We start from the raw sequence: 17196 nt of genomic DNA, 5'->3' as shown, positions 1-17196 counted from the left end.
CATGTAGTAATGCTAGTGCAGTGGCTGTGTTGGCATAGCTAGAGATGTAAGGGCGGGGAAAAAAAGACATGGAAAGACTGGGGGATAAAATGTTCTTTTTTTCGTGTTCTTTTTTTTTTCAGCACAAGGAAAGTGGAAAAAGAACCATTAAAATTTCCACATATGGTAATACTTGCCATTCTCTGCTGTGCAGCGTAAGATTTTAGAAATCACTATGATGACTGAAAAATGGCAGCACAGTTGTTTTCGAGTGTCTTCATTATATGCTTTCAATTTCACTTTAAAACGCAGCATAGCTTTCAAACATAGCGGAATAGGGCATGCCCTCCGAGTTTTGGTCCAGAACTGGCGTTTTGGACTCTGCCAAGCATGTGAAACAGTCAACTTGGTGGCAAGGCCATAGCTTCCAAGCTGCTGCAGATACCTTCGCCATCTACTACTTGTGAACGAAACCGGTCTATTTGGGAATGCTCATAACAAGCTTCCCAACAGACTCACAAATAAACGTGTTCGAAAACTCATCTACGTACAATCAAATTTGAATGTGGAAACAGCTGCAACTGATTCAAATGAGAATGTGTCTAGTGAGAGTGACCCCGAGACTGAGTAACCTTCTTCTCAATTATCAAATTAGCTATCTTTTGTAGAAGATAACAAGGTGTTCATTCCATTGTCTTTGTGTTCTCTGCATAATTATCACATGTATTTAAGAATAATGTTTTTATTGCTGGAAAAACAAATATAAGCCATTTTATTACGGAGTTTATTTTTCTCAAAATTTCCAAAATTAAAGAAAAAAATACAAAAAAAAGAATGGTTTCTTTCCTCTTGCTCAAAATTACCAGAAATTTTTTCATCCCTAGGCATAGCTGCTCATGTCTTTACTGCACTACCTTACAGGATTGTAACCAACTCTGTCTCAAGTATGCCATCCTCTCACCGCAAAAGCATGAGGTAAAATAATGCAAGTATGTGAAGGTTTTCTTTTTTTCTGCGTGTGTCAAACCTACAGCAGTTACCTAGTCCTAAGCACACGGCACTTATGGACAGACGCAATCATGGGTCGTACCAAGTGCTTTCTGCACCAGCCGTAATGCCCTATTTCTCATGCATGTGCCTTTGCCATAACTGTTATTCTTGTCACTCTCTCGCAACACCAGTGCTTCACAATGAATCACTCTGAGGTAACGTGGCCCATCCTTTTATTAATGCCACCTTGGCTTAAGGCATGCACAAGCAGGGTCTCAAGAATGGTCCCCAAACCTTTCGTTGAGTTGCAGTCACAGCAGCGGTCATTGCCAGGCAACTGCTGCACCTGTCTTATGATGGACTGCTGAAACTCCAGGAGACTCTGATTCCCCGTGCCACCGCCAGCCTGCCCTGGTTCTGTGAATGCCTTGCGAAGGGCTCCTTCCTTGCAGTTGACCAGCACTGCTTTCCACCTGTCCACGCACAGGCACATTTTGGCTCATAAATTAGGTATACAAGGCTAGACACCAAATGCACAATACCAACCACTAAATTTGAACTAAACATTGCAGCCTTACCTCCCACACTCCATTTTCCCCCTATTATTAACAAAAATGTAAAACAACCGTTCCTCTGCAGATAGAACACAGCTATTCATCTATCATGAATGAGAAGACTTTCAGGGATTGTGAGAAAAATGTTAGTCTGAGAAATGGAAAACAATTTGTTAGTACTTTTGGTTTTATACATGCTGATGTACAGCTGTGAACAATGGATGATGTGGAGATACGAGATAAAAAAAACTCATGTTATTGAGCTTTGATGCTTGCCTAGAGTTCTTAGACATCCATGAATGTATAAATGAACAAACTATTCAGCCTTCAATGAGATTAAACATTAATATACTTATAAAGCAATAGTCACACTTCAGCCATATCATGTGCACTGTTGATTCAATAGGAAAGATTGTGTATTGATGGTTAAGAAAACATAAGGACAGTGTTACTTAATGCACAAGACAGAGGGATGGAATTCTTCAGGACACAGGCAGACGTCTCAGTGAGCTTAAAGAAGCTGTGCTTCATAGGTGTTACTGAAGGTCAACTATCCTAGGCGTAATGGCAGCTAACAACGTTCATCTGTGCACTCTCTCAAGATGGGTTTGCCCAAGGCTTATCCTACGAGAGACGGTCAGGAAAGGGCACAACGCTCCTCCACTTCGCAACGCAGAATGGCGCTACGGCAGGGTTCGTCGACTCTCTGACATGGCACAAAGAAGGCTCACTGTGCAGGTAACTTTAACTGACCCTTCAGCATTGCAGCAGCTGTGCGGCCAGTCAAGGCTATTCACTTGCACTGCTCGTGCTGCACTTTGATTTATGCATTGAAAGATTTTACTTAGACATTCATATTATATTTTATCTACAATTTCTCTTTTTTTGTCCTTAGCAAATGTTTCCTGTTCACCCTTCTACAGAGGGCACTATAATACCCTTCTATGGAAGGGACTGACAATAATACTGTGATGCTCTTATGTGTGTTTTTTAAGTTTATACCTTAACAGGATGTGGGACATGCAAAACGAGTGGAGAAGAGCGAGGCGATATTCGGCTGGCTAGCCGAATCTTGACTAGTACTCGATCAAGGTCTTTGCAGCTACCTCTACATGGCATCTCAATAAACACCTTTCATGGGAATAACAGAGAGATGGAGGCACGAGATACGACACAACGTACCGTAGAGTTGCAACTGCTAGAGCTTTGTCGGAGCTGTTATCTCGCTGGTCTACCAACAACGTTCATCATGTCTCGGGACAAACATGGACCAACGCCAGTGCTAGTTGTACCTGCTCAAAGGTCAATGCCGGTTGGACATGCGCAGCACTACGTGAAACTACACTCGTTCGCAGGAAGAGCAGGCAAAGATGTTGACGAGTTGCTGACGCACTACGCAAGGATGATGCGCTACAACCGTTGGGACTATCATAAGAAGCCAACAAACACTGACACCAAGGACAACATAGGGGAAATTACTTGTGCTTAATAAATGAAACAAAGAAACGATAAATTAATGGAAATTAAAGTGGATGAAAAAACAACTTGCCGCAGGTGGGAACCGAACCCACAACCTTCGCATTTCGCGTGCGATGCTCTACCAATTGAGCTACCGCGGTGCTGTTTTCCCATCCGCTTTCGTGGGTATTTATGTGTCCTACTAGAACCCTGGAAGTGTTAGCCAGCACCACCACTCACAGACCTTGGCGGCGGACGTGGAACGTCCTTTATTGCCGCAGCCGTCACGAGAACGTGATCTTTTTCGGTGAAGGCAACTGGTCAACAAACCCACATATGCTACCTGAAGGCATCAATGTCGCTGGCAACATTTGTTTCATTTATTTATATTATTTCTCCTATGTTGTCCTTGGTGTCAGTGTTTGTTGGCTTCTTAGGATAGGACTAATAAAAATCGGGCCCCTCGGTTAACCCCCTTTCTTCTCGTTTATTAACCGTTGGGACTGTCACACAGCTTGAATATGTTGTACTGTGTCTGAGACAGCACTAAAGTAGAACAAAAACGACAAAGACTTCTTAATAACATGGGAGAGCTTTGCTGAGGACATTAACAAGTGTTTTGGCAACTCCTATGCCAAACAAAAACCCACGGAGCAAACACTAGCTCAAAGAACTTAAACTCCTGGAGAAACATGCACTACAGGCATAGAAGAAATCTTCAAACAGTGTGAAATAGTGGATTCAAGGTTGTCTGAGGAAAACCGAGTCGGACATCTCCTTAAAGGAATTGCAGAAGAGGTCTACGATTTTCTCATAGGCAGAGAACACTTTCATTTTGTCTCAAAAACCGTTCGTCACTGCCGTACATTTGGGACGTTGAAGACACATCACATTGCACCAAAATTTGGGCAACTGGCAAATGTGACAACCATTGTGAGCATCGATGCGGTTACAGTACAGCAGATCATGTACCTGCACTAAGAACTGCTGTAACACAAGGTACTGGCGTAACATCATACAACAACATGATGCCTATTCCCTGCAACACATGGTCCCTGCAGCACCATGTGCTTCTTGGCAATCATTGGTATATGTCACAGACATCAACAACAAATAAGCCCAATGGCCACATCAGGGCACATTTATGCCCAAGAAATGACATGGAGAACGCCCTTGCCCCGGCCAGTTTGCATGGTACGTGGTCTTCAGCCGGCTGAGCAACTATGCTCTGTTTCACAGCCACCCCCAGCCAAATACTTTGAGCAGCAGTTCGTCAATCATCATTTACCTATGCGCACGGAGCAAGATAGACAGGAGTGCTGACACCACTTGTCTGGAAGAGACAGATCCTGAAATGGTGGTTGCCATTTCACAGCTTGTTCCCAGATGGCACTATGCATGGGAGCGAAATGTGGAGGGAGGGGGAGACTGCTTCAATCAACCGGTGGAGTGGGCACGTGGCTGCGGCTGCACCAAGCTCGCGTCTCTCTGTCTTTGTTATGGGAATGGCACATGGCTGTGCTTGGCCATGCTCCCACACCTACTTGCACATACGTCGTGTCATCTGCTCACCACATGCCCCGACACCAGTAGTGCGCATAGGTGTTGCGGTTCGAGAGACGTTAGTTGACGAAACATGTCTTCATTTCATTTTAATTCATTTACTCCTATTAAATGTTACAGGGCCCATTGCAGGCTTTTATTAAGGGAGGTTACATGGAATTGTGCTAGGCGCAGGAAAAAAAGAGCACACAGAAAATAAACGAAATGCATTGACTAGGCAAGGAAAAAATAAACTAGAATATGGTGGAGGGGCAGTTTGTGCAGTCCCGAGTCATGTCAGAAGACAGCGAAAAGAAGGTTTTGGGGCGAGGGTGCCTTTCATTAGTGTCTTTATCTGAGCGTTCAAGTAGACAGTTGCTTCACTCGCTTCTCTTCTCGAGACGCTTTTCCTGTCCCCCAGTTCTTTCCACATGGCAGTCCCATGAAGGTGGAAGCTTCATTCCTTCTGGATGCAGAAATTGCTCCGGCAAAAATGAATTTTGACTTGTGCTCATAGTGTTTCTGCTGTTGTCATTTGGTGCTATGGAGCTAATTGCAGTTTTCTTCAGCAAAATCATTGTTGCAAGGCATATTCAAACCATTCTCTTTGCTATCAGATCGCTGTAGCCTCCAGCTTGTAAATTGTCAGAATCATTATCTTCTTGAAGGCAAGGCTGAGAATTCCCATTACGGAACATGCCCCAATAAGGGAACGCACCTGCAGTGTGTGTGTTGCTGAAGACAAATTGTTGTCTTTCTGCCTTTCCATATCCACATCTTGTTGCTCCTGGCACTCAGAATCAGTGAGCTGCACCTGGCTTCCCTCAAAAATCACAGAAACTGCTCTCTTTCAAAGTCAATCAAGGAACTTTTTTTGGTCTAGTAGGACACTCCCGTTATGTGCGCTGCAGTACTTATCAACAGACAGGTGCTACTCGAAATGTCACGCACATAATAGAGTATTTTAGTTTGGCATTTTTACGCTCCACTCAGCAGCAGAGCAGAAGCACGAATGCGCATGCACCCTCCGCTTAGCCGCAAGCGGGCTAGCGGAGCGGCAAACACAGTCTACTTACAAGCTGCCTGAGCAGAGCGTGCTGCACAGCGCATTGGCCAGCGTTGGTGTCAGAAAGGATTGGATCGGATGCAAAAGCACGCTCGCTGGCTATCACGTGGTGTTCCCCCAAGACGTCGCTTTTCTTTCCCCGCTGGATAAAATGGACCAGTAATTACAAGTGCACGTCTAGATACTTCGTGGACAAATAAGTTATATATATCCGTTTTACTTTATAAAAGTGATCAAATGGTGTTTTTATTTTCTTTCATTACCCTCAATTTGGTCAGACGGCGCTGCAACTATGAAAGGTTCGCTCCGCTCCGCTAAACGCATAACTAAAATGTGAAAATTGCCCACCGCTCCGCTGTGGCTTAGCGGGGCATCTCAGAGTGGAGTGGACCGCAAAGACGCTCAACGAAAACACTCTAATCTCTTGCTTTAAGCAGACGCTTACTTCCAGGAATTTCCTGGCACCACTGCTGCAGCAGCTGTGGATCAGATGGTGCTGCAAAAAAGAGAAAAGAGAAAACTTCTTCTGTCCTCTGCCACAGCCGGATTTATAGCGGGGCAAGAAACACTCCATCAATTAATGTTCTGTTAGGCCTTTTCAAGGACGAGTATGAACACACCTTGTTCCATTGGGCATGATTAAACATACTGCATGCACAGTAAGCAAAGCGCCGAAAACGAAAACTACGTAGCACATAAGCTTCAATTCCACGCACAGGTTCGGATGTGAAAAACATGTACTTCTGCTGTGCCTTTTCGTACAACCTTTAGTCTGTTTTCTCTAGGGATATGTACAAATGTTTCGCATACGTGCAGGAAAAGTAGGGGCATGTTTTCACTTGCATTTATTTCTGTGCGCATGTAATTTTGTGTTTGAACGCTGTCAAATAGAAATGCCGAGGACTCGAGTTTATAGCAGATAAAAATCTCGGCGTACCCACCCCACCAGCTCCGCGCTGCCGCCGTCACCATTCTCTGCCACTATAGTGCATGCACATATGGAAGCAAACTGCAGAATGGTTTTCACGTGCCTCAGCAGATAGCCCTACGCGAGGAGATTAGTAGGCCGGGCTTGGGAACAGAGGAGAAAGCTAGGAAGCAGAGCGGACGGAAATAGAGAAGAAGTGAGCAAGGTGCCTGATGTCTGTGTTTCACGCTTTGTCTCAAGCAAATGTGCTGCACAGCGGTGGAGTCGGTGCTCTGCGTACTTACTCTGTGCACATGTGCCATAGCTGTGGCGATGTGGGTCACATTACTAGGTACTGCAATCACTGCCAACCATGAGGTTCGATCAATCGACTATGTCTAGGTGGTACCTCGCTCCACTTGTGAAAACAAACTCGCCCTTGTACACATTTCCTGGTTGCATTTTTTGCCATCATCCGGAGACGCTGTAGAATCGTTCTCCAGCATCCAATCGCAGCTTGATACCACCACCTGCTCCTTGCATAAGTCAGTCGCTGTCTCCATGGCATTGCTACCTGTTGCCACCTCTGGAAAACTATCCAGCATGGCCATTAGAGGTAAGGTCATTGGACAATCTTCGATGTCGACAGAGATAACTCCACCCATTTGTATGTTTAAGAATAAGGTGTCTGTACTAACTGACGGTGTTTCAATAAATGTCCTTAGTGGACACGGAAGCAACTGTTTCAGCTGCGAGTCTTGCGTTTAAAGGCCTCCTGTGATGAAAAGTGATGTTTTGCTGGTACCGTGCCAATACGTTGTGCAGGGTGTGGAGTTGTTGCATCTTATCGGGATGTGCAATGTGGACTTTAGCTTGGGTGGTTAAATATTTACAGCAGAGTTTGCTGTTCTACCTCGTTCTACGCATGAAGTAATCCTGGGCCTTGATTTTTTTTAAACATATGAGGATTGAGGTATGTTCCAGAGCCTTTGCATAGGAATCCACCTGTTCTGTCATCCCTATGCCTCTCTTCTTTCCACTTGCGACAGTTGTCGGTGGTGGCGCTCCACTCACGATGGTTTACGGTGGGGGTGCTTGTGTTGCCGGCAGCACCTCACCACTGTCCGAAAAGCGAGCACAATCTCTCCGGGACAGCACTGGGTAGGTACACATTTTCCTTTCGTCCGCTGACCCCTTTGTGTATCGGACTTTAGCTCACCTACAGTGCCCTTGCACGTATGGCGAGCACATACCTTGCATTGATCCTTTCCACAGGTTAAGCAGAAGAGCAGTGCCTAGTGCTTCCACATGGTCGTACTGTGCCAAGCCACACTTATCGGAGGCCCACGCCAACAGTGATTGCCAGAGATCTTGCGAGTGGGCCCATTGGTTATCACAAGAGCAAGCAGCATAGCTGTGGGGACTTTTCCTAAAGGCATGTTGCGGGGAACCATACTCTCCCAGCGACGTACTAGCAGCGTCCCTGTCTGCATTTTCACCCTTGGTGCAGGAGCCCTTTGATTCCCGTGCCAGCTCGGGACCGGGAATTTGTGCAGTGTTGGGTGTCGCTGGAGACAACAAACGGTTTCTGCTAACCAAGGGCAATACTGTGTTCTCCTGCGTGCATAGTGTGCAAATGTAAGGGAGGGGACAGCTGATGCACCCCTGTAGCTCGCTAAGCTTGAACCCGCAGTGGTCGGTACTCCTGTGAAGTACCAAATTGCCCACAAACTGTGTAGTGCCACTGTCGACTGCCAAATGGAAGAAATTAGTGTGAATATGGCTTTTCAGCCGAGTTTATGGAAAGGCCACCATATCATCAAAGTGGGCTTTGCAAGTCCAGAGATGCAGTTGTGCCTTTGTTATCTGCTAAGTGTGTCTTATACACCTGCTTCCCTACCACCGACGGAACATTTGACACTACCATGAAGCCTGTTCATCCGAACTGCATTAAGAGAAATGGGCTGATAACTTATTGCATGCTGTCAGTAGTTCACAGGCACACTAGGTTATGGACCGCAAGCTGCTCCAATGAACCTCCAGTACTCTTGCATGGTCTGAAACTCACTGCACACCGTGAAGACCAAATGTCACTCGCCATTCTTACAGAGGCCTCTCATTCTCTGGATAAATGGCATTTCATTAATGCACACCCTACGAACTCCTCCATTTTAGCTTTGATCAAAAAGTTGCTCAGTATTAACCAGCACTGTGAAGTGGAAAATAGTCTTTTGAGACATTCTAGACTTTTTGACTTCATGGCAAGAGGGACCAGCACTGTTTCCTCCTGCTCGTATACACCATCGCATAGATACGGGATCTGCACAGCCTTTGCGACAGAAGCCATACAGAGTTTCACTATTGGAATGCAAGGTTATCAATGAGCAAGTCCGCAAAGTGCTAAATAAGAATGTAATCCAAAAATCATGTAGTTCGTGGGCAGCGCCAGTGATTCTGGTTAAAAAGAAAGATGGTAGATGGCACATCATAATTTTCTGTTGACTACAGCTGCCTTGACGTCATCACTAAAAGGGATGTGTACCCTTTCCCGCATATTGATGATACTATTGACTGGCTTTCCTCAGCATCTTAATTTTTGTCTCTCGACTTGAGGTCGGGGTATTGGCAGATTCCTATGCACAAGGCAGACAAGAAGAAAATGATGCAGTTAACACCAGACAGACTTTTCAAATTTACTGTGATGCCGTTCGGGCTCTGTAATGTGACTGCAACTTTCGAGTGCTTTATGGACAACATGCAGCTTGGTTTGAAGTGGGAAGTGTGCATGTGCTATCTAGACAATGTAGCGATTTGCGGTGCACATTCAGTGAGCACAATGCACATCACGATCTTGTGCTAGACTGCTTGGGCAAAGCACGTTTGGTGCTCAACTCAAAGAAATGCCATTTTTGAGAGCACCAAACAGTGGTTCTGGGCTATCTAGTGGATAAGGATGGCATACGACCCAATTCAGCAAAGACTACTGCTGTCAAAGCTTTTTAACGTCACTCAGTAGAAGAGCTACGCAGTTTCCTAGGCCTTTGCTCATACTTTCGCCAGTTTATTTGTAGATTTGGCAACAGCATCCATCTGCTGGCGTGCCTCCTTGAAAAGGGTGTCTCCTGTGAATGGACCTCTGAATGTGAAGCCAGTTTGTGTGAGCTGAAGTTTCTTCTGATGTCCTATTCCATGCTCTGACCCTTCAGCGCCCACAGAAGTTCATGCAGACGCTAGCAGTATTGGCGTCAGAACTGTCCTTAAGTTGGTCCTTAAGCAAGCCTAAAAACAATTACACAGTCACAGAGAAAGAATGTCTTGCATGGATTTTCGCTGTACAGCGCTTCCTGTCATACCTGTACAGGCGCCCCTTCATCATGTTGACAGACCCTTCTCTCTGCTGGCTGGCTAATCGCCATGATCCATCAGGTTGGCTTGCGTGTTGGGAACTTCATCTACAGAAGCATGATTTTACTGTTTCCTATAAAAGCCCTGACAGCATGTCGACGCTAACTGCCTTTTAGGCATGCCACATGCAACGATGGACTGCGACACAAACAATTTCAACTGCTGTATTACATAATTGGAGCCAGGATTTCCTGATAACGATACCTTCAAGATTGAGCAACAAAAAGACCGCACTTTAGAGCCACTGCTCCCTACTGCATCAAAACCAGCATCGGCCACTTGTGTTTGCATTCATGATGGGGTACTACTGTGGAAAAAGAACTATTCTACCACAGCTTCACAATACCTCCTGGTAGTGCCAGAGAGTCTTCATGTTTCAATCCTGCATGCTATTCATGATGATCCAACATCTGGTCATCTGGGATCTGTGCAAACGCTCTACCATGTTCAACAAAGTTTCTACTGACCTAAGATGAGTCAGACAGCCGAACAGTATGTGTCGAGCTGCAGCGAGTATCAATGTCACAAGCGTCCCACGAGCACTCCTTCTGGTCAACTAAATCCAGTGCCACCCACAAGTACTCCTTTTGAACAAGTCGGCATGGACCATCTCAGTCCTTTCCATCGGTCATATAATGGGAATTGTTGGATCATCGTTAGTGCAAATCACTTGATACACTACAGTGAGACAGCTGCTATATATACCATTGGCTACTGCAGCTAAATTGTGTCTTTTTCGGCTGTGTTTTGGCCTTTCAAAAACAGACCTCTCAGAGCCATTATCAGCGATCGTGGGCAGCAGTTCACTGCAGATGTGGTCAAATAGGTGCTTCATCAATGTGCTTCAAGTTTTCACTGTTCCACCCCATATCATGCACAAACAAATGGCCTTACAGAACATACCAACATAACTCTTATGAACATGCTTTCCATGTATATCATGTCAGATCATAACTAGGACAGCGTGCTACCTTTCTTTATGTACGTTTTTACTAGCTCACAGCACAAAACTACAGGCTAAAGTCCCTTCTTTTCCTTTATGCTCACCCACCTTGTTATACACTATACTCCATCTCACAAGCTGGTTGCAGCACTGTGGACGCTACATGAATTCTTAGCCAATAGAAAGACTGAATACCCTTTAAGATCTCCTCGTCTGTGCCACATCATCTGCTCAGCGTCTGCTTGCCAGCCTGTTACATGCTCCATGGTTGGTTGATTGATGCAAAAAAATTTTTGACGCCATTACCATAAGCTGCATTTACATGCATGCGACAGCAGGGCTTTCTTTACCTGTACGCTTTCCCTGCAGTCACCCTGCAGCCTCCTTAGCAAGCAGTACGGGCAAATGCTCTTACAAATGTTTACCTGTGCCGCAGCGTCTGCTCGGAGTTTACTTGACATTTGCTCTCTACCATCATCATGTCCGGGTAGTAAATTAATGATGCAGTGAACAATTATGCTTTTATAGCATTCCGCATCATTATGCATCACCAATGCTAATGTTGTGGCACCATCTGCTAACTAGAAATCAAACCAGTTTTACGGCTTAGTGCCGTGTCTGTAGTCTTCGCAGCGTGAAAACAAACAGCCGATCAGAATAATTACGACAAAACATACCTAATGATTTGACCTCAGCTTGAGATAAGACTTAGAGATGACAGATTTTGCCAGTTGTTTCTTGTTGACAGGGCAGAGAGCCAGTAAGAAGCGCAAATTCGGATTGAAAAGGGTGGTCGGTGCTGTATGGGCGCTGCCATGTTGCCACAGTTAGGGTAGCAATTTTGGTTACTGGTGGTAACTGCCACAGTAAACCTCGGTATACAACTTGCATGCGCAAAGGTGCTAACATGTCACATATCGCTGTACCATATCATGTAGTGAGCTAAAATAAAACTCTCTAGTGTAGCCAATAATCAGCCAGTTACGTCCTGAACTACATACCGCTGTGCAAGGATATTGCCTGCGTATGCAGGCAATATCCTTGCACAGTGCTTGGCAGTGCTTGGCAGTGCTGCAACAAGCTTTTGAGATAGAGTATAGGCATTATCTTCTCCTTTTCCAACCTCGCTAACCTCTGCATATTCAAGACCATCTCTCTTGCTGAAAACAGCCGACAACTTGCTTCATTGTGCACTCTGGTTTCACAAGACCGTTCGAAAGCACACTACGACCACCAACACGTGATATATGACACTGGTGACTTTATGTGGCTGTGGACGCCAATAAGAAAACGTGTTTTAGGTGAAAAACTCACGGCGCACTATTTTGGACCCTAGGTTGTTATCGATCACATAGGCGTATTGACCTACTGCATAGTACGCTTCACTTCAAATGGCCAACAGTTGCAATGACTGAAGTTATGCATGTCGTCTGTTTAAAGCCCTTTATCTTTTGACAGCCTGTTTGACTTGTCCAGCAGGCTTCGTCTGCGCGGAGCAAAATGTGACGTTCTTATGTGCGTTTTGGGTTTACGCCTCAACAGAATGAGAGGCATTCAAAACAAGTGGAGAAGAGGAAGACCATGTTCGGATGGCTAGCTGAATCTCAATAGGCACTTGATCAAAACCGTTGTGGCTACTACGTGGCATCTCAATACACACCTTTTGTGGGCATAATATAAATAGTGAGAGTTCACAAGAATGCAGTAAAAGACCATAAGTGAACATTCACAGCTTGGAAATTGTGCAACATGCACCTCACAACCATCATCAACCATGAACATGAGTTTTATGTAAAAGGAACATCACACCTGTGCTTTTACCACACTTAGGAACTAACCACATGGGTTAAGCAAATACATGCACTTCTTTTCTTTAATGCGACTACTGGGCTACAAGAAGTTGAGTTGCATCTGAATAAGGTTTGATAGAGTAGTCTCAACACACCCACCACCGTAGTGGCTTAATGGCTTTGGCATTGTGCTGCTGAAAGTGCAGGCTCGAATCCTGACCGCGGCAGCCGCAGTTAGATGGGGGTGAAATGAAAAAGAGAGAAAAAAAAAAAAACAAGGTCATGTGCCATGCATTGGGTGCATGTTAAAGAACACAAGGTGGCCAAAATTAATCCAGAGCCCCCTACTATAGCGTGCCTCATAATCATATTGTGGTTTTGGCACATGAAATCCCAGAATTTAATTAATTTTTGTAGTCACAACAGCCACAAGCAGATTCCTTTTAACAATTTGACAGCATAGGTGTCAGTACTGGTATGGTGAAGGTCAGTGTATTTTTTTAAATGAACTTTCAAAGTAAAGGGCAGGAGAATATTATGAGATTACCACTTCATTTTATTTAATTTCCACATGAAATAAAACTTCAGATGTAAGGAAAAGAAACATGCGGTCATGCAATTCATTCAATCTGTCCAAATCATTTAATGGCCGCTTTTATGGCATGCAGCTAGAGTCAATCACAAAACTTGTTGGACGCTTATTTAATGCCGCACTTGCTCCACTCCAGAGCTCGTCACAGTGGCAACACTGAAGTCGATTGTGAATCTGTCTGCAGACAATTTGAATGGCATCAATGCAAAGTGCCTAGACAGTAAGTACTAAGCAGTTACACTTACGCTTCCATTTCTGAGTCATCATCAGCTTGAAAGTGGTATGTTCGGTTATCTGCACAGAGGAATCACATGGAGCATTCGTGAGGCCTCTTATCATCTAGTACAGGACCAGTTGATGACTACTCACAGGAAATTAAGTCAAAGGAACGCTTTTCTTCTTGTAGGCTCTGTGAAAGATGGTGAGTTGTACAGTATAAAAAAAAAACCTATTTGAGCACACAAAGCTTTGTGAACCTACCTTCACATGGCACGTAAGAAGGTTGAGCTTTGTAGGAGGTTTTGTTTCCTGCAAATACAGTTGAAAGTGAATGCATGGTGTTTTGTTTTTGGACTTGCTATACTGCAAATAATGCGGTTATAAGAAAAAGGTTTACAGGTACAATGAAAACTAAACATACTTGACACGAATGACATCCAGTAAATTAAAAACACATTTCACCACATCTGCACATGTTTCTGAATGTGGCAGTTGCTGCTGACGCAGTGCATATACATGCTTTCGTTGGCTAAGGTCAAATAGAGTCGAACCCGGATATATGAAACCCACATATAACACATATTATCATGTAGAACAACCAGCTGTAAAATCCCCTTGAAAATCTTTTTACAATATATTTATTTTATACATAGAATTACCTATACATCGAACTTCTTTGTGATCCCCTTCAGATTGAATATATAAGGGTTCGACTGTAGTTTTTTTGCATACACTTCCTATTAAATGGAATCTGACAGAAATATTGCAATTTTTGTATCAACTTTTATATAATCTATGCTGACAATACGAGTTTATTCTTTTCAGGCAAATTGTGTGCCGATTTGGAATGTCAAGTGAATAGCGCACTGTCTGAAATTAATGCATGGGCTCAAATGAATTCCCTAAAACTAAACATTAATAAAACGAAGGCTGTTTTATTTCGCCCCCACCACACGTATGTCCCAACATTTCATTAAATAACTCTAAAATTGAAGTTGTAAAAAGCTTCAAATCACTGGGCGTATATTTTTCACAAAACATGACATGGGATGATCACATGAACTACATTATTAATAACCTATCTAGGACAACCGGCATTATGCGCCGTCACTGCTACTATTTTCCTACCTCTGTTAGCATACTCATATATAACTCTTTATTTTCTTCCCTATTGAATTACGCATTTCTTGTATGGTCAACTACAACAGTTTCAAACATTGGCAAACTTTCTGTCTTGCAAAAAAGTGCTCTACGACTAGCCTGTAAAGTCCCATATCGCTACCACAGTGCCAAATTGTTTAAGAAGCCCCACATCATTCAGGTTCCATCAATGTATGATTACAAGCTATGCCGTTTATATAAACTCGGTTTGCTGAAAAATAATGATGCCATGACAAACCTAGCAAGGCTAGAGAAAAACTTCCTTGCCTATAATGTGCGCCATCCTGAAGTGTGGTACGTCGCCAAATGTAGGACCAATTACGAAAATCAAATGTTAAAATTTCAATTGCCTACACTTCTAAACCACATAATAAAAGAAAATAAGATTGACATATCTAGTACATCACCAAAACAACTGCGTTTAATGTTTGTATAATGATGTGATACGATGATTTTCTATTTCTTTGACTACTGTATAATCCCCTTTTCAAGTGACATTTTATAACTCCTGCAAGTGCTTTTCTTTTAGTAGGTTGTACTCCCTTAGCCGCACACTTTTATGCTTCCCCGTGTGATAGGGGGTCAGGGCTCCTCAAGCTGTTTTTACAGCTTTTACCTGCCCTCCTCTTAACTTTTTCTTGTTGTGGAATAAAATTCAATTCAATTCAATTCAACATTCCACATTTAAACCAGACTTGTACGTAATGAATTACATGTTATTAACCCTTTGCAGTCAGTCATGTATTGGACATGTATAGTCAGTCATGTATTGTAGTCAGATAATGTCAGGTGGCGCCCGACATAAGGGCATGCTCACATTCGCTGGTTATTTGGGTTGCGTTTTCAAGTAAGTAAAGTGCCCTTTGCAATATCTCCAGACAAGTTGTGGAGGTTCGGTCTGTGTGAGGCTAGGATTGAAGGCAAGCTCCAGAACCAGCCAAACACAGTCCCATTCCGTGGTTCTCCCTAACCCGAAGCTTGTTCTCATTAAAGGCCAACTGCAACAAAACTTCACTTGGGCTCAACTGACTATAAACGCCTAGCACGTACTCTAAAATTAATCTTGGCAAAGCCACAGGACTGATAATTGCCTAATTTTGTTATTAGCAGCTATTAAATAGTGCCTATGCAGATGACGCATGCAGTTGGCGGCAAAGCGGTAGCGATGCGGATATGCTGAATATTCAAGAACAGTAGGCAACTGTTGATCTCTCAGTTGCACCATGTTGTGCCTAGGCAGCCAGGTGCATTGCTCGCTCATCATTTGCGAGTTGACGGGCGTCTCTCTCGGCATGCGTTCTGTCTGTTGCACTCATTCTTTGAGCTGTTGCAAGAATGCCGATGTGTTGTATGGCAGTAGGGTGCTCGAATACGTACTCGAGCACGAGAAATGGCTGTGCAGTACACAACGCTGAGTAGAGGAAGGCCGAACACATCTTTCCTGTCCCAGCTTTCAGAGCGCGAACATGCACCGCAGTGTAGCAGGCAAGTGCCACGCGGATCAGCCAATGTGCACAGAGCATGTAAACTGCAGTGGACAAAGCTGCACAAGCTACATTTCAACAGCACAGTATCAAGATCTGCTTGGCAAACGCTTTCTCAAGGTGACTATAAGTACTATAAGCCGCGATAGCGCACAGAAACCAAAGGTAACGTTCAAAGGTAAATTGTGTTCAAGGGCGATATTCTCGAGCGAACATTTCCGGCAGAGCATCGTCCTCACGATATTTCGTGCACTTCACATCAGATGCGCCCAAGAAGACGAACGAAATCCATTCTGACACAGTGCCAGAAATGAGCAGGAACCGCATGCTGCATTTGTCACGAAGGAGAACGCGACGCAGCAGCCATGGTGTAAATGGAGCGGCAAGCCATGTAGGAATGCAATGCTGCCAGAGCGAAACAGGCAAAGCTTTATCATAGCCGCAGTCCGGCCTGTCTGGCAGTGAGTTTACACACTTAGCAGTGAGCCCCTCAAGCTTGGCCATGCCAAGCCTCAGCTACTTACCATCCTTTACTACAGATGGCAGTAGCTGTCTTATCGGTCTGATCAGTTGACAAGTATGGCGTCTCCAGCGTGCCAGGCAGCGGCCGGTGAAGTCTGACATGTCATGCCGGAGACACTAAGATCACTAAAATTTTACCCAGGCTTTGAACATTACACACAGCAGTGCAGCGATCAGTTGTTGCCGCAGCAATAGTGGACAAGTACAGAGTGAGCGAGTGCTTAATTGTTTGTCAAACGCACAAATACAACATGCTCGCTTTAGTGAACCCAAATGTTCAGCATGCTGCTGGTCAGCCAAGCTAGTGTGCGATGCACCCTGTTCCAGCTGCTACAGCATGCGATAGGGCATGTTCTATTCCCATGCCAGCCACACTAGACTGTGGAGTGTCCAATTTTTGTCGATGTAGCGTAACTGCGCCACGCGTGGATCGCGTCCACGTTAAGCCGGACTATAATGCACCTTTAGCTTGGCCACCCCAATGTGTTCTTCGAGCGGAGGCAGTACGCATCAAGGCCCTGCTGTTGAACGTAGACAACCGGATAGAGAAAACCGGATGGACTCCGAGAATATTTCGCATTAAA

The 17196-nt window shown here is 44.5% G+C and overlaps 1 protein-coding gene across 3 annotated transcripts in view; it reads right to left on the bottom strand.

The window, feature by feature from the left end:
• Positions 1 to 17196, bottom strand: part of Asap (ArfGAP domain of ASAP) — a 221044-nt gene that overhangs the window by 161815 nt on the left and 42033 nt on the right. For all 3 annotated transcript variants that reach the window (XM_075697201.1, XM_075697202.1, XM_075697203.1), the window contains exons 12-15: positions 13707 to 13754; positions 13596 to 13635; positions 13472 to 13520; positions 1264 to 1442 (exon numbers count right to left, since the gene is read on the bottom strand). In XM_075697201.1, coding sequence (XP_075553316.1) covers positions 1264 to 1442; positions 13472 to 13520; positions 13596 to 13635; positions 13707 to 13754 — 316 coding nt within the window. The remainder of the gene's footprint in view (positions 1 to 1263; positions 1443 to 13471; positions 13521 to 13595; positions 13636 to 13706; positions 13755 to 17196) is intronic.

The sequence above is a fragment of the Dermacentor variabilis genome, chromosome 6 (assembly GCF_050947875.1).
Source record: "Dermacentor variabilis isolate Ectoservices chromosome 6, ASM5094787v1, whole genome shotgun sequence".
Classification (NCBI taxonomy): Eukaryota; Metazoa; Arthropoda; class Arachnida; order Ixodida; family Ixodidae; genus Dermacentor; species Dermacentor variabilis.
This window is presented reverse-complemented; position numbering and strand designations above follow the sequence as displayed.